This window comes from Phragmites australis, chromosome 3 (genome assembly GCF_958298935.1).
Source record: "Phragmites australis chromosome 3, lpPhrAust1.1, whole genome shotgun sequence".
NCBI classification, from domain to species: Eukaryota; Viridiplantae; Streptophyta; class Magnoliopsida; order Poales; family Poaceae; genus Phragmites; species Phragmites australis.
Genome location: NC_084923.1, coordinates 42,825,569 through 42,850,137, shown reverse-complemented (window position 1 = coordinate 42,850,137; position 24,569 = coordinate 42,825,569). Strand labels below are relative to the sequence as shown.

The following is a 24,569-nucleotide window of genomic DNA, read 5'->3' as shown; positions in this document are numbered from 1 at the left end:
GGTTGGATTGTGAGAATCTGAGAAGCTGGGTTTTCTCAGCTTTTGATAGATTGTGAAAGTCCATTTTACTAAACTGTCCATTAAATTTTTTTAGAATCTATAATTTAAAAGCTTTTCACAATCCAGCTTTTAACAATCCAGCTTTTATAAGCTGCTTTTCAGAATCTCTAGCTGAAACAAACAGGCCCTTAAGCTCCTGGATCCGCCCATGAATGAAAGTAGTGTGTCCCTTTACTGCCTTTTAGGATAAGAGTAAATTTTATAAAATTATAAATATTTACACTTAATTATCACAAAACTACTACCTTTATTCGAAATTACTTGTCCTTTTAGCCTTCCTCACAGAGACCAATGCACCACTTAATACTTTCTCTTGTGACATTTTTGCCCTTTTAATTGCAGCCTACCCTCTAATTAACTCCCAAATGTAGTATTTGAATAAATTAACAGGAGAACCATGGATCCCTGAGAACGTCTTGTGACTCTCAAAATTTAATAGGGCTATTTAGGAAGATAATGCTTAGAAAACTGAGAATGATATCTATTTGAGAAGAAAACTCAAATCCTAAAACAAGATTAAAAGAGAACAGAGGTAATATAACTTTTAGAATGAGTTTTATAAAATTATAACTTTTAAAATGAGTTTCACGAAACTACTCTTATGACTCTAGTAATACAAAACTATATTTTTTTACACAAAACTATATTTTTGTGTTTCATAAAACTAAAACTATTTTACGCAAAATAGTTATAGTTTTATATATAAAATTAAGTTTTATATTACTAAGATAAGTACTTTTAGTTTTGTAAAATTTATTTTAAAAATTATAGTTTTATAATAATTAGATATACGTAGTTATAGTTTTATAAAATTTACTCTGCGGCAAAGATGTATTTACCTGAAGCAGAAAGCACACACGTTTTCTAAAAGAACGGTTCGAAACCGATACATGTTGTACAGAATATGACAACATTTTTTTTTTGCCAATGACAATGACAAGTTAAAAGTGTAGCGACAAATTGCAGCCAAAATGACGAAAGTGAAGCTAAAATTTAAGGACTGTACTTTCGAGCTCATGTGCATCAGTTCCGCACGCAAAAACGCAAACCACGAGATGCATCTAAGAAGACGACGACTCGGCCCGCCGCAGGAGAACCGGAAAAGATGTCAAGTCGAGCCCCGAGGACGACGGACGCGGCAAAAATCCAAGGGGGCGCAGGCAGAGGGGTGGCCAGAGCGAAACATTCCCCTGTACGCCCGGCCCGGCGCCCGGGGAGCTGCGTGCGAAGCGAACAGGGGCGTGCAGACGCACAGATGGGGTTCCATTCTTCTGCTCCAATCTCCCAGCAGCGAACAGCCGCCGCCGCCGCCGCCGCAGGTGGACGCGCTGCTCGTTGCCCTGTGCCTGGAGAGCGTGCGTGCGTGAGGTTTTCTCGGAGCCCGCGACGTGGCGGGTGGCGCCGCCGCGTAGACGGCCCCACGCGCGAGGTGGACCTTCGGATCCCGTCTCGCCTTGCCGCGCGTCCAATCCGGGCTCCATCCACCGGCAAGGGCGCCAGATGGTTCCACGTAGGCAGCCGCCGGGTGGATTCTCCGTGCCCGCATAGTAGTGCCGAATCGGCTGTGTAGGGTTAACGTGGGATCAAGTTTGCGTTTGGTTGGAGGTGAAGTTAGATGAGATAGAATTATCTTTATTTTTAGATAATATAATATAATTTTATGTTTGTTTAAGATGGATGAAATGAGCTCATTATAAGTTAGATTAAAAGTAGATTTATCTGGAGAATCTTAATTAAATATTGTGTTAGACTTTTTATCAAACTAATTAAAACAGATTGTTAGTTTACTCATAAAAATATTTAAAATTTTTAGATGACTCTTTATACTCTAAATAAAATCAAACGATCCAACGAAAAGATCCGACAATCCAGTATAACGAGAAAATATTTTCTAGCATTGGATCGCTCCGTCGTCTCCTATCCTGGTCGTCCGTCAACCAAATACCACGTTTTCTGATTGTCATCTCTAGGACGGCTCCTTCCGAGCATCCAAACACACGCCAAGTTGCCTGGCCTCACGTCAGGAGAGCCGGCCAGCCGGGGATTGTGTCTGGGCATGCCTCTCTGGAGTCTCAAGTCTGGAGCAACAACTTGGGTTGGGTTGGCGTTGACCTGCTAGCCACAAGATCCATTCCAGCGCGTTAAATCAACAATTTCGCACTTGGTTAATGTTTTCTTGTTTGTGAGAAAATGCCGATGCGCTATGCTCACGTGCATGTTTCACCGGAGCACATACAAAACAGAATCAAGATTGCCAAATCACCATAACTAATGCAGGCCAGAAAATACTTAGATGTAGCTGGTTAATGCTCCTGAAAATGGACAGCTAAAAATACGTCACGTGTTACTAATTCGGAATGCCACTGTACCCAGCAGATTAGACGTAGGAAAAACCGAACCAGAACCCTCTGGTCGCCCACGATCCACCTCCCGCGCTGGCCGCACGCAGCCGCTTGACCCAAACACAAACCAAACCACCACCCTACCCCTCGCCTCTTTGACCCTCCTACCCGTCTTGTCTCGTTTCCAATACTCATCCAAAAAAAAATTCCATCAACTCCTGATACTAGCTACTAAATTAGTGTTTGATTTTTGAACAAGATAGTATAGAGTATATTTACCTTATCTTTAGCTATTTAGATAGAAAGTAGTATGATAAAATGATTCAGAATCAGTAAATATTCTAAGTTATTTAAAAAAATAGTGAAACATAATTATACTATTTCGAACGTGACACTAATAGTAGATCTAAAATAAAAAATAAATTTATTTTATCTCTTCATCAAACAACCATTTTATATATAAATACAATTATCTTATTTTTAAATATATAAATAAAATCATATGATAGCACCCGCTTATGACCAAACACTAACTAAACGCCCGCACCCACCCGGCCATCCCACCGCGCACGGCGCACCAGTTCATCACCACACCTGCACACAGCACACCACACCAGTGACCAATGGCACGGCACCGCGCCGCGATTCGGCCCCACCCCAAACCACGGGGCCAGCCGCCAGCGCCGTCAGATCCCCCCAAACCCAGACGCCCAGGGATCCAGCCCGTCACCCCGCGGCCCGCGGCTTAGCTGCTAAACCAACCAGACGTGGCAACAAATCGAGTCACAGCGCAGCGGAGGAAACCAAACCAAACCAAACCCTTCCATTTCATAGCCCCGAGAGTTTCAAAAACAATTAACAGCTTCCTTAAGCAAAACAAAACCCCGCAGTACTAGCACAGGCTTCCTCTCCCTCCTCCGCTTCGTCTCTCTCTCTCTCTCTTCCCCGGCTCCGGTCGCCGCCTCCACGCACCCGCTACTTCTCGCTCTGCGCTCGCCGGCGCCGTCGTGGCCGCGGCGAGCTCGGGCGGCGAGGGAAGAGAGCGGTGCGGGATTCGGGCGTTGCTCGTGCTGGTTCGAATCGGAGGAGAGGGGAGTGGAGGAGTAATAATTGGGAGGCGGTTGGGGGAGTGTAACTTTGGGCATTAATGGTGGGGTGGTGAGAGACCCCAAGGTGGTGGTGGCGCCCTGTAGTTACCTGCGTAGCTCTGCCTCTGCCCTCCTCACCTTTATTGCGTTTAATTTTCCTCCGAATTCCAGCGCTTTCTGCTCCTCCCCAATTCCGTCGACACCTTGGCTTCAACGCGGAGTGGGCACGGGCGCATCGCTGGCGGGCATGGAGGGAGGCGGCGGGAGGAGGAGGTGGAGGTGATGATGCGCGGCAGCGGGCTCTGGGCGCTGCTGCTCGTTGCGCTGGTGGCGGCGGCGCCCGGGGCGGTGGTGGCGCAGGGGAACCTGACGTCGCGGTCGGATCTCTGGGGTTTGTACGCGCTGCGGGGCTCGCTCGGGCTGCGGGCGCGGGACTGGCCGCGGCGGGCGGACCCGTGCACGGCGTGGGCCGGCGTGGGCTGCCGCGGCGGCCGCGTCGTGTCGCTCACCCTCGTCGGTCTGCGGCGCACGCGGCTGGGGCGCCTGGTCCCGCGATTCGCCGTCGACGGGCTGCGGAACCTCACGCGGCTCGAGGCCTTCGAAGCGGCGGGCTTCGGGCTCCCCGGCTCCATCCCGTCGTGGCTCGGCGCCGGGCTCGCGCCCACCTTCCAGTCCCTCGACATCTCCGCCTGCGCCGTCTCGGGGGAGATCCCCGCCTCGGCGCTCGCTGGCCTCAGCAACCTCACCACCCTCAACCTCTCAGGGAACCAACTGTCGGGGCAGCTCCCGGCCGCCGCTCTCGCGGGGCTCACGCGGCTCAGGACCCTCAACCTCTCGGGCAATGCGTTCTCGGGCGCGCTGCCCGACGCGGTCTGGTCGCTCCCGAGGCTGAGCGTTCTCGACGTGTCTCGGACTAACCTCACCGGCGCATTGCCCACGGCAGGGCTTGCTCTGCCAGCCAATGCGCAGGTGGTGGATCTGTCGGGGAACCTCTTCTACGGTGTCGTGCCGGATTCCTTCCGCCGGCTGTTCGGCCGTGTGGTGCTGGCCAATATCTCCGCGAACTACTTTGACGGCAAGCTAGGTGTGTCCGACGGTGGTGCTGGGAATGTGTCGTTTCAGTTGAATTGTTTCCTTGACGTTCCGGGACAACGCAGCCAGGCCGATTGCAAGGAGTTCTATGCCACGCGTGGGTTACCATATGATGAGCCAGTTGCACCCGCGCCGCAGCCTGCATCTTCTGCACCGGCGAGGAAGAAGCACAAGAATTTGAAGTACATATTGATTGGGGCCATTGGCGGAGGCCTCCTGCTGATAGCCGCGGTTGCAGCCGTTGTGTTTTGCTTCGTGTGTTCTGGGACAAGGAGGAGTGATCAGAGGGAAAGTGGGGCGCCAAGGGCACCGTCGGGAGTGTTAGGTAGCGGCGTGGCTGCAGCTGCTAGGGGCACACAGCCTTCTGCATTGTCTGAAAACTTGGCGAAGGTTGGTGATTCATTCGCTTACGATCAACTTGCCAATGCCACCTCAGGATTTGGGGAGGAGAGGCTTATCAAGCATGGTCACTCGGGTGATCTATACCATGGTGTGCTCCAAGATGGGACTGCTGTGGTGGTGAAGAGGATCAGTGCGCGTGTGGCTAGGAAGGATGCATATCTGGCAGAGTTAGATTTGTTTGCGAAGGGATTGCATGAAAGGTTGGTCCTGTTCATGGGGTATTGTCTTGATAACGAAGAAGAAAAGGTTCTTGTGTATAGGTTTGTTCGAAACGGTGATTTATCAAGTGCACTGCACAGAAAGTCAAGGGAGGAAGAGGAGGGCATGCAATCTTTGGATTGGATAAAGAGGTTGAAAATTGCAACAGGGGTGGCTGAGGCTCTTTGCTATCTGCACCATGAGTGTAATCCACCAATGGTTCACAGGTATAAACTTCTGTGTAGTTTTGTGGATGTTATATTTGCTTCAGTTGGATATTTGTTAGCAAATTAACCTGGTGAATTTGATATTTAGCTTAGCTCCATACTTCTTTCTGATCATCATGACATGGGGTTTAGTGGTTGACCGACAGTCTCTACTTTTTGTGTTTAACTGGGTGTTCTGATAATTGATTTTCTTCCTTTTGGTACTGGGGGTTTCACTGATTACCGCCTTCAGATGTCCTATTAGAAATTTGTGACAGCTAGAAATACACTCAGCATACTTTGTATTGGTTATTGCTGAATCAGCAGTTCTGTACTACATCTCTATACTCTACATATTCTACATATTCCGTACGTTATCTCTATACCAAAAACTGAATGTGAGCAATGATTTTATTTACTTAAGTTTCATGTTGAGAGATGTTTCTGCTAGTCTATATCATTTTTCAATATTAAATTTTTTCTTTACAATGGGATTTATGGGATCTGCTGACTATGTGCATTTAAACACCCACCAATTCTGTCACACAAAAGGATAGGAAGTTCTTTGTTGCCCTTATTTGAGTAGTTTTTTTGTTTGTTTTGCTATCAATGCGACTATGTGAGCCACACAGTAGATCACGACAGATACTGGAATTTTTTGTCATTTTGTCAGTTTTATATGGCAACACAAAGGATTCTGACTGCACAGATGCTTCTTATCAAGATCAATAAATTAGAAGCAATGCAAATATTTGCTCTTGAGCTATTTTTATCTGTTCTCTGCCACAGGGATGTGCAAGCCAGCAGTGTCCTTCTCGATGATAAATTTGATGTACGCCTTGGTAGCTTGAGTGAGGTGTGTCCTCAAGAAGGGGAAGGTCACCAAAGCGTTATCACAAAGCTGTTGAGATTTTCTTCGTAAGTTTCAAATTCCATCTCTGCATGGCCCGTCTCTCTTATCTATGCTCAACATTTATTGTTTTGAGTTTGGAAATCCATATAGGATTCACTACTGCATCATCCTGTTCATTTTTAATGGCAATTTTGTTAAACATTCTACTGCATGTGGCAAGTGATCCATGAGTCTTATTACTCTACTAGTCTTCTTGCATGACTTTGGACAAAAAAGTGAATAACGCAGTGTCAACATTATTTCAGTCAATTACTAGATGACCCTGTTGTAGAACTTCTTGGCCTGTGCTTTGTCACGTTGACTCTGTGGTCTGATGTAGCTATGCAAAAATATAAATGATACCAATAAGTGCGATAAAACTAGAGCTAGTAGGACCATGGAAGCAAAAGTAGCCGTAAATTGTTTCATTTCCTTACCTTTCCCTGCACTTGCCATTTCTTAGCATCCATGACTCAGTTCCTTGGTTTTATTTGATAGTCACATGTTTGATTGTTTCCCTTTTGTAATTTCGTTTTTATATTAAATTAATCACTTCTCATCTTCTGATGCCGTATTTTTGTGGGAATGCAGGACTGCAGATCAAGGTTCTTCTGGTGAGTTTGTGCATGCAACCTTTCATTGTTTTCAAGTATTTTCAGTCTATAGAATTGGGCATCAGCCCTCAGTTTCCCGGTGAAACTGAATAAGGCTCCAGTATACTATTGTCTGCAATAGATGCTTTGAGCGTCATATCTCAATTCTACTTGTTAGTTGATGCAAGTTAATTGACCAATTCTCTCTGATGTAAACAGGTTCTCCATCTGCATCATGTTCATATGATGTCTATTGCTTTGGAAAAGTTTTACTGGAGCTGGTGACAGGAAGACTTGGCATCAGCGCATCAAACGATGCTGCCACAAGTGAATGGCTTGATAACACTCTGCGCTACATCAATATTTATGAGAAGGAGCTCATGAGCAAGATCATTGATCCAACGCTTATCATTGATGAGGACCATCTGGAAGAAGTATGGGCAATGGCGATTGTTGCCAAGTCCTGCTTGAATCCTAGGTCTTCTAAACGTCCACCGATGAAGTACATTCTAAAAGCACTAGAGAATCCCTTGAAGGTGGTTAGGGAAGATAACGTCTCTAGCTCGGCCAGGTTGAGAGCTACATCGTCACGGGGTTCATGGAACGCCGCGCTCTTTGGGAGTTGGCGGCACAGCTCGTCTGATATAGGCCCCTCAAGGGATGACAACATTCTGAAACTCTCAGAGACAATAAAATCGTCCGGGGGGAGCAATGGAGATCATTCATCGTCTCGCAGGAGGCAATCAAAGGAGATCTTCCCCGAACCATCTGGCTCTCGTGACACGGAGGATTAAGGAGCTTTTCTTTACTAAATGATCATTCTGGTAAAGAAACATGTCCTCTGTTGAATCTCTGCTGCCAGATCCTGACAGTGATGGAATTCATTCGTTTGGAAAGTGGGAAAGTGAATTCTCTTCTTGTCAACGACTCCACAGCAGCACACTGGCGCCACGGTATCATTTTTTGGGGAAGAAGTAGCAGATGGTGGTATGTACGTTGGTGTACCTTGGCTGACAACGATGGCGTGCAGTTGGTCGTAGTTAAAATTCTTGCACTGTTGGAGTATTGGGTTCCCTCTTCTGTTCTTTCTTTTTCCCTTTTCCCTCCTCTCGATTAAAGAAACAATGGCGAGCTGATTCTTTTTCTTTCCCTACTGTAATTGATTGCTTCATTGTTGATCATAGCAGAAATGTTCGTTCCGTTCATGCCCGGCAGCCTATGGTTTTTTGTTTTTCTTTTGTTTTGCTCCATGGAGAACCCTAATTGAATATATTTGTTTTCTGCGTTATTTTGCCGTATTGTTAATTGCCAGTGCAAATCAGGATTGTGATGTCACCACGTGAAGTGAACAGATAATACCATTCTAGGTGGGTCAGGAATCTACAAAAAAGGCCGAAAACGAGATGGGACTTGAGAAAAGGCCAAAAGCGGCATGGGGGGGGGGGGGGGGTCCTTGAAGAAAGGCCAGGATTGCGAATGTCCGATTCTGACGCACTCTTGTGCTATGCCGGTCCAGCCCAAGAAGAGTGGTGGGAGTATTATAATACAGAGCGCCTGTAGCTCAGTGGATAGAGCGTTTGTTTCCTATAAACAAAAAGTCGAAGGTTCGATCCATTCCTGGCGCAAATTAGAACGTTTTCGACTTTTTATTAAAAAATTATTTGTTCATCTCCAGCTTGGTGTCTGTTGTTTGTCTCTGGTCATAAACACTTGTCACTCTTGATTTTTTATGATCTTTGATGTTCAAATTTGACCATTATTTTTTATTAAAATATAATAATATAAAAGTATTTTTAAGACAAATATACAAATATGATTTATATATTTTTAAATTAAATATTTTAGAAGTTATGACGGTTAAAATTTTAAAAGTTTAACTAGATCTTAATCAAAATGATAAGTATTTATAATAGAAGAGTATTCTCCAGTTTGGTTTTTGTTAGTCAGCATGCTCTAGCCCCTAGAACCATTTGATCTTTTGGAATCTGGTCGTGTGACCTTCTCATCACCAAGCCTTAAGAATGGCGGCGCACGTTATTTTAAATAGAGTTATTATTTTATACAGAGCTCTTTCAGGCAATCGAGAATCACATTCAAACAGTGAAAAGAGCGCTATATTGAAGAACAAATAATCAGAGAGAAGAGAATCGGTACGAGGGAAATTATTAAGCTTGTGTTATCTCCTTATCCATGTGAAAAGACATTATTCATTAACACATACATTGTACACCATTTCTTTATGGCCTTTGGCATCTAATCACCCATGATGATATAATGTACTCTTGTAGCTCAGTGTATACTGGATAGACTCGTTTCATAACAGGAACAGTTTTCAGTATAGACGTGTAATATCTTATTTGTTATTTCAATTATTTCTGTTTAGTGTGAACATTCCATTAGTCCTCAGCTATTTCCTCCATTAAAGCTATACGAATAACTCTCATCATAGTAGGTTGATACTCCTCAACTGGCTTTAGCAGCAATCAGTGACGACTGCGGTGTAACCTCAGGAACCAAGCTCCCATTGATGACATGGTTAGCATGGTCAGTTTTTGCATCAGCAGCCCACAAACTTGTTGTTTTGATGTCATCATTCATCATCATCTTGGAGTACTCCTCATGGTTATACACCACACTGTTCTTCCCCCCAAATTCTACAGGAAGGACCTCTGGATCAATGTACTTGTGCATCAGCTTCATGCTCTCCTCATCCTTCAGGTATACAAAGTTTAACTTCTCGATTGATTTCGGGTCAAGGAAAATTTTGACGACCTGAAAGAATTTGCAACATTTGAGTTACAAATTAAAATAGGAACATTTTTTCTATTTCAACACTACAATTTGATTTTGATTTCTTGTGAATGAAATCAGATACATACAAAACATCTGTGAAATGAGAAGACTGAGAGTCTTTACCTTATAAAAAGCCTCAAATACTTTTGGGGGATTAAATAGAAATGCAAAGGCCAGCCTCTCAGGGTAATGATTTTGCAGAATATTTGCACTTTCTCTGGCAGTCTTCATGGGCGTGGCATTTGCCATCGTCCATCCTGTGAAGTCTATCAACCATACCATTTTCTCTTGACCTTCAGGCAGGCTGAGGATCACATTCTCCAAAACATATACAAGAAACCGTATCTGCCCTTCATGGGATGATGTATTCTGAAATTTGAAGACAGCATACAGGTCAATTCTCAGGTAAAGAACCATACAGAGACTGAGGGTTTTCAGAAAAAAAAAGCAAGGATAACACTTTAGAAGAGGACTTCTTGCCTGCTTTGCAGGTTTCATAACGACAACAGTTCTCCCCTCTCTATCTCGAAAACTTGCCCGGTACATTTTACCCGTTTCCGCTTCAACAGAAACATCAAGCTAAAGGGTAGTTAATATGATTATCACTTGACATGGATTCAGAAAACAAAATTACCTGAGCAATAAATACAAGGACAGAAAAGAAAGAGCAGAATTACCCAGCGAATATCCTCTGGCCTGTAAGCTGCCCTCCACTTGAGACTTTCTTCCAACATCTTTCTCGACTTAGCAACATTCCAGTTACGGGCTTCTAGATACCTTGTCAAGCATGCTTCACTGCGGTACTTCTCACCGCAGGCAGACAAAGGCCCAAGTACAGCTTTCAGTTCATTGATCTGACCATAGGAGATAGTCGCGTGAGAATTTGACAAGAAAATAATAGATATATTTCAGAAAGGAAACTAAAACCATTTGTGAAGCCTATATGCCTTATACAGATAAAGGCCCAAGGGCAATTCTCTCTAACAAGGAAATGAAAGTATGTACGGCAGTTGTGTGAACTGGCAACACACTAGCATCAAAAGGTATCCATAAGTCAGCCCCTGCAGGCCAGCAATACTGTGATGTTTCATTGCAGCAAAGAGATGTATCATAGTCATAGCACAAGTAGATGAGAAGAACACTTGTCTACTAATCAGACACCCAATACTCCTAGAAATTATGCGCTTTTATGTAAAACAAGATTTCAACTAGCAGGCTCATGTAAAAACTCCATTGCCAACAAAAGAGTCCAAAAAATAGCAGGCATTTCTTATTTCCCACTCCCATCAGAAGGTAATATGCTGACCATCCTTTGCAAGGAAGAGTGGAGTACAGTTTTCAGAAGGATTAATACTTTTTTTTTAAAGGGGCCAGGGAGTGCCTGGGCATACTCATTAAGAGGGGAGTGATACGCCACAGGTTCGATAAAATTTAAATTTCTTAGAGCATAACATCAGTGTTAGAAAAGAATTACACAGGAACTTGCATGTATGTGCATGACACAGAGTCTACGTCTTGTTAATACAGTACTTTCTAACAGGCAAAGGTCAAAATGCACATGAAGTGGGAATAAACCATTTGGTTCACGGCTAGACATATAACATTTTGAAGTAAGATTGGTATATATCTCCCTTTGTTGATTTACTAAGCCACAAACTTTCATGCTGGCAGCAACCACAGCTAGATTCAGTTTACACTATGTGCCAATGTTCATTTGTCTAATAGTGCATACAGGGTGTAAGCTTGAGATTCCGGAAGCTCAGACCGAGTCTTTTTAACTTTTCTGTTTCCTTGAGTGGGGTGAGTCATCAGAATAATGAAAATGCGATATAAAGAAGAACGGGGCCTATATTTTCTCTGTTCAGAGATCGGTACTGTAGAAAGAATAAAGCTAACCAGTGCATCAATTTGCAATTAGAAGCCATGTATTGTGCATTCTAATAGTTCCACAAACTTATGATGAAATCACTACTTTCAAAATTACCTTTGCTTCTCGCTGCTCAGCATCATTTGAATTGAAATGAGAGGCATGCTTTTTCCTAAACATGATTTCTTCCACTCTCGGTGATGCTCAACCCTAAAATGGGTGATACATACAGTTAAAATTTTGAAAAATAGTAAGTAACCACAAACCAAATGATCAAGTTCGTTCTAAAAATACAACTTAAAAGTATAAAGCAGTAGTGATGCCAATGTGAAAAATAGCAAAATATTTACATACTATCGATTCATATGCAAAGTAATACTTTGTTTTGGAATAAGTTTAACATACAACGGAGTGAATGAATTATAACTTTCCTTTCAGGGGAAAGAAAAGAAGAGAATGAATTATAGACCATATCAAGGGTTTGGGCCCCATTTCTGCATACGCAAAAAAAATACACTGATGTGTCGATTTTTATTTTTTTTTTGGAAAGGGATGTGTCGATTGATTCTATCCAGGAAAAGCGGCATGGGCCTCTTCCCCTTAGCCATTCACAATTATATATTTATTGTATTGTTCCGTAGGCCGGCGACTTGACATGCCTTGGCGATGTAACGTCCTAACCAACTATACCGGACAAAAACATGTGAGAGACAAGTAACTCATTGGACCTTGCATCCAAATGAAATATCAAAATTAGCAAGAACAGGCAGAACATATTTACATTTGGTATGTCCCATTGACTTTCAGTTTGCAATTTTCTGTTTGCTTGTAGGAACGTGCATGGACAGATAAAAATGCCAAACTGAATTACGATTATATTATTATAGGACAACATTAAACAGCAGCCCCTATTGAACTTTCCCCGGTTTTTTACTTCGAGTTGAGGAAAAGGTTGTTGCTCTTAAGTCTTAACATCAGCCTGCAATTGCATATCCCAACAAATTCATATCGGGGAAGAAATAATAGATCTGCCAAGGAAACATGGTACCAACAAGGACATCCATTCCACAGGTAGGCAGCAGCAAGATCTTGGAATTTGCAAGTTTAAAGTATAAAAAAAGAACAGAAGAGCAGGATTAGAGCAGAACAGGGGCTCTAGGTGAATGATTACAAAGAACCAAACCCAAGATTTCCCGAGAACATAAGGGAACCAAAAAAAAGTAGCCTTTTATTATCAGATCACAAAGTGATAACGAATCCACCATAACCATTTTTTACTTTCAGGGGGAAAAAAGGAATCCGCTAAACCAGTCAGCAATCAGGCCAAACCAACAAGAACAAGAAGGGAAAATCAGATCAAGAAATCCTCCATACCAGGAATACGCAGGAAGCCCAGCAACCCAGACCACGAGCAAGCTGCGAGTCACGCAATGGCGGCAAGACTGACCACAGCCGGCGCCGCGGGGTTGAAGAAAAAAGTAGGGAAGCGCTAGAGCCTAGAGTTGGACTTGATCTCGCTGGCTCGCTGGCTCGCTGTCCTATCTTCCTGTCCTCTCGGGGGCGCACGATTCAACGCACGCACCGGCCTCCACAGTAGAATCACGTGCTTGCCATTGTGCTGAGAGGGAGACAGAGGGGAAAAGGTTCGTTTATGGCTTGCTTACTCCCCGGTCAAAAAAAATAAGTGTCGTTTTTAGTTATGTGTAATTAATTATTTAAAAATTTGATTATAAATTATATTTTATATATTAAATTTGAATATTTGAAAATGATATAGATAGGTTTCTCTTTATTATATTTTTATAATAATATATTATATTATATTATATTAATATATTATAATAAAAAATAGTAGTTAAAGTTACATTTTAAGTACCATATTAATATTAAAAAACCCTCATTTCGGACTATAGAGATTTGCTTTCTGTTATTCTGTAGTTGATGCCGGCTCTTGAGGTCGCTGGCTCAGTACCGTACCGAAATGGACGTGTGCGATGTGAGATCAGGTCAGCTGAAGTGAAACCGACGGTTGTAATTATCAAGGAACGTGTTCCATTCGCGAATGCATGATGCACCATATGCGATTTTTTCCTGCATACGGATCCGAGAAGAAACCAATCCCATTCCTAGTCTGGCTCCGGTCCGGTCAAATATTGAGTTCCTTCTAGAAAGCGATCTAGTCATCCACCCCTGTTGAACTTTAAACTTGTGTCGAAACTATTTCATAATTTAGGCACAATTTTTTTATAGCTACACAATATTATATTTTTGTAGCAAACAATCTCGCAATTCAATGATACAGTACATGTGCTAGACTAGTAACCGGACATAAGTGCAGTTATAGAACCACCACATTTGTTACTAAGAGAAAAATGAACATACAACAAATAATGTATGGTTGAATACAGTCATGTGCAAAAGTAGCATCACAAATAATTTATCTTACCGAACCATCTAATTGCTAATGCGTTTAAGAATTTCTCATATAGCTTTGGCAATGTTTTTTCGATTCATTTGCATTGTACTTCTATAACCATACCAAAAACTTCTCCCTCAGTTCATGTTCGTAAATTATATATCATTTTTGAGAAAAACAATTGTATAACCATGTGGCCCAAGTGGCTACTATAAACAAATATGCCATGAAGAATACTTACTATACAAATCGGTAGTTCTAGCCTTTCACCGGTCCACGCGCTTATGAAGTTGATAAAAAAAACCTATCACGTCCCTACAAAAGAACAATTTATTACATAAATGTGGATAAACTCATTGGTTGAATTGATGTTCTAAGGAAGTTATTAGTCTTCTATTTTTGAAACACAATTTGATAATTTACGACGCCATGAGAAAATATCGTAATTCCACATGAGGTTTGCTACTTCGAGGGCTTGCTTTAGGTAATTGGGAATCTTTAAAATTTTGAAGACATAGTACATGGCTGTATGATCTTCTTTAAACCAAATCTGTATAGGCCATGGGTCCAACATAGAGACACTTTTAGTCTTCACGTCGAATGCATATAGAATGAAGTGGCCGTAGAAACATGACGACAATATAATATACAAACAGTAGTTATTAGGAAAACATAAACCGTGAAACCAATGATAATGGAACAAATCTTACCAACTTGCATTCTGAAATATCATAGTCCATCCCAAGCCAGCAATCAAACGTTTTTGCCAATCGTGAACATCAAGCTTCCCACGAGACTGGAGTTGGGGTTGAGATGAAGGTGACAGATGTCATAAAAAGAAATGACAGTGGTGAAGAACTCAAAGAAGAGCGGCATAAGGCCCGCCAAGAAGAACGAGGCAAACAGTACGATCTCCCCATGGCGGGGGCCGGGCACACTCCCCCTGCTGTGGTACCCTGTGGAAAGGTGATGGGTGAGCAGGCTAGCCTCGTGTATTGCCTTCAGGCTCTCTATGTCTGTCGGTGAATCAGGAACCAGGGGTCCCCGAGTCCCGAGGTCAGATCAGCAGTTTGCCACGTGGCGCCCTCCCGCGGGGATCGTTTCCGCGAGGTACGAGAAGACTAAGTCTCGGGAGCGGGTGCTCGGGGCCATGAACAGTGGCCCCCGAGTACCTGAGTTCCCCGATGATCCGAGAAGACCAAGTGCCGGGAAGAGAGTGCTCGGAGCCGTGAACAGTGGCCCCCGAGCACCCAAGTCCTCCGACGACCAGAAAAGCCGAGTACCGGGAAGGGCATGCTCGGGGCTGCGAACAGCGGCCCCCGAGCACGCCAGTACCCCGAGGACCCAAGGGAGTTAGTTCCGGGAGAGAGTGCTCGGGGCCGTAAACAGCGGCCCCCGAGCCCTCGGTTCCCCGAGGATCTGAACAGTCAATTCCGGGAGAGAGTGCTCGGGGCCGTGAACAGTGGCCCCTGAGCACTCGGTTCACCGAGGACCAAGAAAGGGCATATCCGGGAGAGAGTGCTCGGGGATGTGAACAGTGGCCCCCGAGCACTCGGTTCCCCGATGGCCTAAGAAGTCCTTCGTCGGTGGCCCCCACAGAGGTCCAGCGGTGAGGTGTCAACCAGTGAAAGGCCCGATGCCGCATTTAAGAGGGCGCGCGGCCTGTCACTTCCAACTGCTCCAGCCACGCTCGGTGTCAGTCCCTGTGAGACCCGCGTTGCCGGGATCTCCTGTGCCTCCTGTATCAGTCCCTGGATTACGTAGCTGATACGCACAGTACAACAGTTGTAGTATCACAGTCAAACTTCGTACAATACATTAACGTACAGTGTACTTTAAGTTACAACCCATATTGTCTTTTACAAACATGGCCTAGCGGCCTTCATGAAAAGCACAGCGGAAAAGGATCCAAGCCACAAGCAGCGAGGGTGCGAACACGACACTTAGACTACTCTTCGTCTCCGGCTTCGCCCCCGGCAAAGTCGGCATTATCTTCTTCATCTGAATGACAACAAGAGTGAGTACAAAAGGTACTCAGCAAGCCCTATACTACTTTCAAGGGTTTGATAGATGCATAATGAAGTATTTCAAGGATAAGGCTTTACGGAATAGTTTTAGCGTAAAGCAATTTATGCAGGTATTCAGTTGTATCATCAATGATTAACTTTAAAACCGTTTTAATAGTTCAAAACCAGTAACAAGTTTTATCTGGGAGTTTTCGGTCCTGGGAGGGGCTATACCTCACTCCGCAGTCCCTTTTATCACAACTGGTGTACCTCTAGTACCACACAGCTTCTGGCGGATCGAGCCAGGAACATTAACATACGGACATCTAGTCCACACACTCACTCATCAAGACACACGCACCCTGAGTCTAGTCAACGCGATTGCTGCTTTCGCATGTCCATAACCGTGGACACGGCTATTCGAATAGTTTTACACTCTGCAGAGGTTGTACAACTTTACCCACGCGATATGCTCAGCCTCCCACTGTTGCATGCAGGGGAGCGAATCATACCGAGACTCTCCATAACACCTTTCCTGCCGGGCTTTTCCACGAGACACGCCCAAGTACCAGAGCTGCATGCTTCCGAATGCCAGCATCCCTTTTTAAGCCTTGGCCGGTACTAGAAACCTCCAAGCACGCGGGACAGGATAGTACTTGCCTGCTCGTTGCTCTCAGCCTCCTGGTATGATGTCCGACCCAGTCCAGTGAAAGGAAAGTCAAGTCCTGCCCATACAGGACGCATGGTTGTACGTAGTGGCTAGGCTAGACGGGCCGCAATGACTCGGTCCTTAAGCGGCCGGGGTGGGCATCTCCCAGCACGAGTATTCCCACAATACCACATGCCCCCAAGAGCATCCCTTCCCACAGAGGATTACTCTACCTGCCCCCGCCAAAACAGTTTTCACTAATTTTTACACACCACCCACCATATCCCACACACCGACAAGGATCTCATATCCATCACGAAATTCATATCCATCAAGGATTCATGGTATATGACTTGTCATTGGATAATGATAATTTATCATCCCCGAGGAGATGCAGTTTTAAAAGCAACGCCTGTGAGGAGACGTATTCAATCCTAAGCATGCTAGATATCAAGACGTCTTCCATCGTTAATATAAATAACAATAGGTAATCCTAGGGTGATATGTATTCTGGGTGAAGTTAGTTATGGCATGACAAGTGTTGATAGGATTAACTACTATAACAATTGCAAAAGCGTAATACATAGCACATGCAGTAGTATTCCCAGTTTTAGTTGAGCATGTAGATTATCGGAAAACATAGGTTCAATATGATCAAGGAAAATAGGACTTGCCTTCTCCGGAGTTCTCCTCTTGATTTTGGTCAAAGTCAGGATCCTCCTCAGCCCGAATAATCCCAGCACAGATCTCGCAAAACAAATGTCCTTGTTCCTGCTCTTGCTCCTCTGTAATTCACAATTACGATCAATACGGCTAATCTAAAGAAGAATCGATTAACACCAATTGAAAAGCCAAACAAGCCCTAATAGACAACACAAGTTGGCCAATGAGTAGATCTTGATTTTTAAGGAATTTCGGCGAAAGAAACGCCGAAATCGGAGCCAGAACGGAGAAGTTACGGCTCCTGGAAGATTTAATTCAGGAAATTATGAAAAGACACTATTCACAGGTGGGGCCCACATGAACAGTAGTAGGCCCACTTGGGCTTTCGGTGGGCCGGGTCCGGGCCTGAATGGGCCAGGCTGGGCTTGGGTCTACAGTAGTGGGCTACACAGTGCAGCCCACACAGTATTCGGGCTGGCTGCTGAATGGGCTACGGGAGCTGGGCCGGCCTGCTGAGGCCTGGCCCACTGGCGGTTGGCTGCTTGGGCCGAGCTAGCGGTGCACGGGCCGAGACGGCCGTTGGGCCGAGCCGAGGCCGGTCTGGCCAAGCCAGGCCACGGCCCGTTGTCGGTTCGGCGTGCGCGCGGGCGCGCGGGCGCGCTTACACGAGCGAACGGCGGAGAGGGAGGAATTCGGCCGGCGGTGAGCAATCTTGCGGCGGTGCGCACCAGAGAGCTCGCCGGAAAAAGTGTTTCGGCCCAAGCTTCACGACGACGAAGGCACGCCGGCCAACCTTGAGAACTGGCGGACTCGGCAGGGGGCACCTCGACGGCAGCCGGTGGCGGAAACGATGCCAGTTCGTCGCCGGAGGGGGAACAAGGAGCGGAGAGAAATGGGCGGCACCTCCCCTACACGGGGAGGCGTTCTTCCTGCAAGAAAACGGGGCTCACGGTCCCGAAGAACTCGGCACGATGGCCGGTGAACACATACACGACACAGGCACGTGCCGGCGGCGACCAGACGCGGTGGCCGAACCACAAACGCATCGGCGTACAGCTAACGGCCAATTTGGCGCATGGGGTGGCCTACTTAGCTAGCCTAGGGATTCTAGGGAGGCTAGGGGGCTCACCAGTGAGGTCGGACGGCGGCAAGCGGCGTCTCTGGTCGGCGGTGGGGACGACGAATGACGGCGGCTCGGGCTTCGCGCGAAGGCAGCTCCCGTCGAGCTTGTCAGGCCAACGGACGGTGGCACATGGGCAGCGTCGGCTTAAGGTCCTCCTCGGCAGCTCGTCGGTGGTGGCGTATGGTCGACGGCGAGCAATGGTGAGGCGAGAAACGGGGCGGCGGTGGCGGAAGTGGTGAAATGGGTAAGGAGGGAGTGCCGGCCTGCTATTTATAGCTGGGAGGGGAGGCGGCACTAAGACGAGGGCAACGGACACGCGAGCGGGCACGGGTGTCCACCGCGGGTCGACGGAGGCGAGGTGGAGCGCAGCGAGGCGTGCGACGCGGCGGCGGTGGCCTGTGGCCGGCCGACGCGCGGCAGGCTACCGCAAGCACGCGTACTGCGGCACCAGGGCAGGGGCTGGGGCATGGGCGGAGAGAAGGGAGAGGCATGGGCTCGGGGCGGAGCTGTCCCGCGAAGAGCGGCAGCCGGCGACGTGGTCTGCAGCGCTGGCGGGGAGAGAAGGGAGGGGGGAAGAGGGAAGAAGGGTGTGGCGCAGGTGGATGGGCGACACGCGGCATCGGTGGACGGCCCGGAGCGAACGCACGCGCGGGCGCGCCTGGCGCGCTGGCGTGCGGCCGAGTGGGCCGGGAAGGCGATGGCGGCCCACGCGGGGAAGTAAGCGGCCTAACGGGCCGGCAGTTGGGCCGGATAAAAAGAGAGGGGAAAAAGGAAACCGGCCCACTGAGAATTTGGAGGAGAAAAAGAAAGAGAGAAAAAGAGAAAGAGAATCAAACATATCTTTGGAATAATTTAATTTGGTGCTAATTCTGTAATTATACAATATGCTAAACACAGGGTGTTACAGTCCCTGTCACATTCTGGCAGGAGGGCGTGAGGATATTTAATGCACGGGTCCCATCCCGCGTCATCCGGCGCGCCTCGAGATGGCATCGTGAGGCCCAAGACGGCCCGCCTACCGCCCTGCTGTGTCAAGCGTACAAGACCGAGCGGGCACGCCGGGCTGCTCGGTGGCTGCCCGGTGGGCCCTCTTCGCGGCACCGGTTGCAGAACGCCATCATGACGACCAAGACCAGGTGGGGGCGCGTTTTTAACCCCCCGTCACTTCGCGCAGCAGCCCATGATGGTTGTTTTTCCATTTATGGTGCCTTGGAACTCGTGCCCTCCCTTTCGACGCACGGTATCGCCGGTGAGTATTTAAGAGGAGCCGGTGGACACGGAAAGCCTCTCTCCCTCCTCCCGAATTCGAACACTTAGAGCCAAGGAAGAAGACAGAGGTTCAGTACAAGCACAGAAACTGAGATCACCGAAGAATAAGGAGCCCGAAGCTCTAGGATAGAAAAACATTCTTGTAACCAGCAACATTCCTGAGAGACATTCTCAGGGCATTTATAGCATCCACACAGAAGTAGGGTATTAAGCTCAGTGTGGTCCGAACCTGTCTAAAAACCTCTAGTGCATTTACTGCATTCTGCATTCGATCATTCCATTCCACCTGCCATCGTATTTACGCTCATTTATTTCACCTGCAAAACAGAATCATCCCCCCGGCCGAATCTCAAAGGGGGTCCCTCCGGATCCCTGCTTTAGGAGTTCACCCTCCGACAGTGTCGCACTTGGATTGGGGAAAGACATAATCGCTACCAGTGCGTGCCATCGGATTACAGTGGAGGGTGCTGCAAGGGCAAGGACAAAGATAGAAAACGCGGGGGAGACAAAGAGCTTTGAGTGCAGAAAGGCTTTAGGGACGATGGATGACGGTGAGAAGATTTGGGGGGAGCTATGGATGTGCCAATTTAAAGGCCCGTCGTGATGTCTCAACCATCCTGAGGTCAGCTTTGTGTGCACTTGGGCTTGGCCACAATTTATGTTTCTCTCTCCCATGTTTTCTCTCTTCTCTCTCCCATGTTTTCTCTCTCTCTCTCTCCCTCCCACGATTTTCTCCCTCTCCGGACGTTTAACCACCCTCGGGATACGATTTCCTAAGTGGGTCATTAATGTGGATTGTGTCGATGACCACTCCCTAGGCAAATTTACGGTCACATGAGGTCCAGGTGGTGGGATCAGACCCGTCCACAACCATGGCATGCAGCAACCACGGACCCCCACAGAGAACTACTCAGTCTACAATATCCATGAGGAAGCTTGGGACTATTGGCGGTGCAATAGGTAAGAGGGTGCCCCACATGTGAAATAGGTAAGGGGGTGCCCCACATGTGAAATAGGTAAGGGGGTCCCGCATCACGAAGTGTCAGTATGCAATATGTATTGTCAAGACCGCGACCACACTGTGCGACCAGGGCAAAGCTTACGTAATCAGCTCCTGGTCATGTAGTGAGGTCCTGTGACCAGCCCTCGCTGGTTGTAGAGCATGTACCCACCTATCCGGTTAAGTCTCATTTAGTGCTGCCTACTCGAGTATTTTTTTTCCTTCCACAGGCATCTGCTTTTGGCATGACATAGTCGTGGGACAGTGTGGAATTGCAGGACGTAGAGCTATTATCCCACGGGAAGCCTGAATCTAGATAAATCTCGGTGTTCTCGAGTCTAGGTTGATACACACGAATAGGAAATACAGATCAACATGCACGTCATCCGGTACACTCTGGATTATTGTCATGGATCACCCCCCGACACCGATCTTCTCAGTTCATCTTAGTTCTTCCATGACCTCATCCTGGACCAGCCCAACTAGCTTATACTCATGCCAGTTTGAGCACAGCTCATGCCAATGCAAACACGACTGACATCACTCCTCCACGCGCGCCATCCCTCCCGTGATTCCACCCATGGCCTTAACATTATCTTCCCCTTCAAATCCGGCTTGCCCCAAAGCCGGTTATGTGAGAAACCTTCGTTGTAAGGCATTGACGTATTCCTAGGTAGCCATGTTTGGTGGTAATCCATGCCATTGCACGAGAAACCTTGGGATAATAACAGATCCATGGTTCACAGCTTGCAATTAAAAAAGAGCTCCTACTCCTTGCTTGCCTGCAAAATGGATGGAGTGAGAGGCAAAATGGTACTAACAGTAGTAGATGAACTCACCACACGCTTCAGTTGTGAGACATGAACCACTAGGTGAATCAACGAGCCCTCTGGTAGCTTCAGTCTGTAGCTCAGTGATCAGATAAGGCCGTAGTACCAAAATGAGAGTTTATGATTCGACCAATGAGCAACAAACGATTGTATGTACGGCTGTAACTTCAAGTAAACCTGATCATTGATGGCAAACACACGCTCAGTGCGATGCTTGTCGGCCTAATGCTTCATACACTGCTGGGCACGGTGCAATTGCTGTTGCAGTAAAGAGTTCATGATCTTTCGCTCCTTCAGCCATGTGAGCAGGTCAGGTACCGTAGCCTCCTCCAATTGAACTATGCCAAAATCCCATGGTTTCTTGCCATAAATCACTTCAAAAGGAGTCATTTTCACAGCGGAGTGATATGTTGCGTTGTACCAATACTCGGTGTGAGGCAGCCAATGAAACCAATTATGCGGGCAGGAACGAACTGAGCAACAGAGGTACACTTCCAAACACTAATTCACATGCTCCGTCTGACCATCGGTCTATGGATGGTAGGATGAGCTGAGGCGCAATTGCTTGTGTGATAACTTGGACAACTCTTGCCACAAAGAACTCATGAAGATCATGTACTGATGGAACACAATTGCTTGTGATAATCCGTGTAACTTGAAGATGTTGTTTATGTAAAGCTTAGCAACTTGCAGTGTCGTGAAGAGATGAGTGAGGGCTAAGAAGTGTGCATACTTGGAGAGCAGATCGATAACAACCAAGATAGTGTCATAATTGGCCTGACCTTGGTAAACCCTCATCGAAATCCAATTGAATGACCATCCAGGCTTGTTTAGGAACACCGAGAGGTTGAAGCAAACCCGACAGGGCAATGTGCTCAGTCTTGGCCTGCAAACAGATAGAACGCCACTGAACAAAAGCGTGAATTTAAGATTTCATACCTTACCATGCAAAGAGGTGTTTAACCTTATGATAAGTAGCATAGAATCTAGAATGACCCTCAACGCACTCTCATGTAAAGCATCGATGATGTTGTTCTAAATATCCACATCAGCACCAACCCACACACGACCTTTATATCACATCACTCCCTCTGTCAGTGTATAGTCCTGATGAGTGCCCCTCGGGAGTAGCTAGTGTAATCATGATGTTTTTTGTATACTCATCGTCCTTGTAACTGAGTTGAACAGCCTCTAACCAGGATGGGTGACAAATTGAGATCGCAAGGGATTAAGAATGGCTGTCATGAGGCTGGCAAGATAGGGCATCTGCGACTTTGTTATATTGCCCACTTGTTTCTCTAGAATACGCAGGAGAGCTACGCATCTTTGTATTAAGAGGAGGAAAAATGAGATTACACAACAACCTTAATAGGTCTTAGCCTATAGAAGGGAACCAGGGAAAGGAAGTTACAAGGTAAAGGACAACTAAAACATAAAAGAAAATTGTAGGTGATCAGATTACAGAGCCAAACACACGCAACCGCTCTATGAGTATGTCAAGTTGCTTAGCCCCAGCGCCACACCAATTATCAACTTTGTCCCAGATCAACATCACCAAGGAATCTAAAAACATCAATTGTTGAAGATCACATCGTTACGCAAGAGTCAAATCGTCCAATAAATCCAGAGGGTTAGGGAGTCCAGTCCTCATCAATCATGGAGTTTGAAATTCCTCCCGGCTTCAGTCACATGTGCTGACCAATACTAATATTTGTTTTTTAAAAAATCCAAAAATACAGAAAACAAAGCCCAAGAAAGAAAGAAAAACTTTATGCAATGGAATCTATCCATGTCTGAATGTGAGGGAGATAAATTGGTTTCTCTCGATGGATAAACGTAACGAATTCGTGCTTGAACTTTGCTTTAGAAGCTGCTTGCGTTGGTTGCTGTTGGTTGAAAATAAAGTCATTTCTCACCGTCCAGATGCTCCAACTTAGCAATATGAAAATCGTTGTTTTTTCTGCGGGCCGTGGCGTGTAAAGTCAGCGAAGTACTGGTAAACGTGCCCGCACTGCGTGCATACATCGACGCCGACTCGCCGCGTAAATCTGTGCTCAATCTGATGGAAGCGATCCGATTACTTCCTTCCGTGTACTTACCGTTATCTATGGGCTAGTTTGAGTCGTTTTAGTAGGCCAGGCATCCGAAGGGACCACGATCGATCACCATGTGAAGTTCAATTTTGGAAACCGAGAAGCGTCGGATCGTTTGTTCAAGATCCAATGATGCAACATGGGTCATTGGGTCTAAATTAAGGGCAATTCTTTTTTTTTTAATTTGGTGAGGGAGCTTCTCTCATACTCACTAAGAGCTTATTTGTTTAGCCTTCTGCAAACTGTTTTCTGCAAGGTGTTGCTTCTTCATAAGCATGTTGCGGTTAGAAGTTAGTAAAAATTTGTTTCTATCTTTTGTGGCTTCTGTAACGGTAGATACTGCTTTTGTTTCTCAGAAAACACAGCTAGAAGCTAGCAAAAACAAACTATTTGTTTAGACTTTTGTTGATTTTTGCTCAAACAAATATGCCCTAAGAAAGAGGGTGGGCACCAATGTAGAGCTGAGGCTCAAATACTGGTGGGCTCGATGACAATGAGCGCACCTTGTCAACTAACTGCAGGTCAGTTCTCAAATTAAGGATAATTCTGTTCAGTGCCATTATCTTTTCTTTATTGGACGAATTTGTAGAATATCATCGTAAAGATCATCCAAGTTGAAAAATTCCATCAGTGTCTCTTATGATATATAATCCTAATGTCATTCTTACAGACGATAATATTTTTTTAATATAGATATCTTTGTAATTATAGGGTCTCTTGACACTGTTTTGCTACCCCATTGTAGATTTTAGTTGCATTTACAAGATAACTTTCTCAAACCAGTAACATGTTCTGGACAACTTTTATCGAACTGTGGCATGAGACTAATTTAGGCAAGAAGAAAAGCGCAAACCAAAAGGGCAACTCATTAGTGGCACAAGCATAGCTTTCCTAAACAGATTTGGGGTGCTTACAAATGCAAAACAAAATCTCTCTATTAGAATCCAAAATTTCAACGAGATTTGTGGGCGATGGCGGGTGTATATT

General features: G+C 45.9%; 2 protein-coding genes and 1 non-coding gene across 5 annotated transcripts; 2 read left to right on the top strand and 1 right to left on the bottom strand.

The window, feature by feature from the left end:
• The first annotated feature begins 3,156 nt into the window (after window positions 1–3,156).
• LOC133913197 (probable LRR receptor-like serine/threonine-protein kinase At2g16250) lies at window positions 3,157–8,072 on the top strand. Its single transcript, XM_062356272.1, has 5 exons — window positions 3,157–3,575; window positions 3,662–5,409; window positions 6,178–6,306; window positions 6,872–6,894; window positions 7,093–8,072. The coding sequence occupies exons 2-5, from the start codon at window positions 3,773–3,775 to the stop codon at window positions 7,665–7,667; spliced, it is 2,364 nt and encodes a 787-aa protein (XP_062212256.1). The 5' UTR covers window positions 3,157–3,575; window positions 3,662–3,772; the 3' UTR covers window positions 7,668–8,072.
• Window positions 8,073–8,423: 351 nt separating this feature from the next.
• Window positions 8,424–8,498, top strand: TRNAR-CCU (transfer RNA arginine (anticodon CCU)). The gene has a single exon. It is a non-coding gene; the product is annotated as a tRNA-Arg (tRNA).
• Window positions 8,499–9,020: 522 nt separating this feature from the next.
• LOC133913196 (phosphatidylinositol transfer protein PDR16-like) lies at window positions 9,021–13,162 on the bottom strand. 3 transcript variants are annotated; one of them, XM_062356269.1, is made up of 7 exons: window positions 12,908–13,162; window positions 12,456–12,512; window positions 11,651–11,744; window positions 10,344–10,520; window positions 10,147–10,245; window positions 9,790–10,035; window positions 9,021–9,645 (listed from the first exon to the last, which is right to left on the bottom strand). In XM_062356269.1, exons 3-7 carry the CDS (start codon window positions 11,711–11,713, stop codon window positions 9,337–9,339), a joined length of 894 nt encoding a protein of 297 aa, XP_062212253.1. In that variant the 5' UTR covers window positions 11,714–11,744; window positions 12,456–12,512; window positions 12,908–13,162; the 3' UTR covers window positions 9,021–9,336. The 3 variants fall into 3 exon arrangements, with proteins under 3 accessions (XP_062212253.1, XP_062212252.1, XP_062212254.1); XM_062356268.1 differs by lacking the exon at window positions 12,456–12,512 and having other exon boundaries at window positions 11,651–11,743; window positions 12,908–13,161; XM_062356270.1 differs by lacking the exons at window positions 11,651–11,744; window positions 12,456–12,512.
• Between the last annotated feature and the right edge of the window lie 11,407 nt (window positions 13,163–24,569).

Coding starts and splice junctions, on each gene's coding strand:
- LOC133913197 (XM_062356272.1), top strand. CDS start 3,773: ATGATGCGCGGCAGCGGGCTCTGGGCGCTGCTGCTCGTTGCGCTGGTG. Junction 5,410..6,177: donor AATCCACCAATGGTTCACAG/GTATAAACTTCT, acceptor TCTCTGCCACAG/GGATGTGCAAGCCAGCAGTG. Junction 6,307..6,871: donor AAGCTGTTGAGATTTTCTTC/GTAAGTTTCAAA, acceptor GTGGGAATGCAG/GACTGCAGATCAAGGTTCTT.
- LOC133913196 (XM_062356269.1), bottom strand. CDS start 11,713: ATGTTTAGGAAAAAGCATGCCTCTCATTTCAATTCAAATGATGCTGAG. Junction 10,521..11,650: donor CTGAGCAGCGAGAAGCAAAG/GTAATTTTGAAA, acceptor TCCTATGGTCAG/ATCAATGAACTGAAAGCTGT. Junction 10,246..10,343: donor GGCCAGAGGATATTCGCTGG/GTAATTCTGCTC, acceptor ACTACCCTTTAG/CTTGATGTTTCTGTTGAAGC.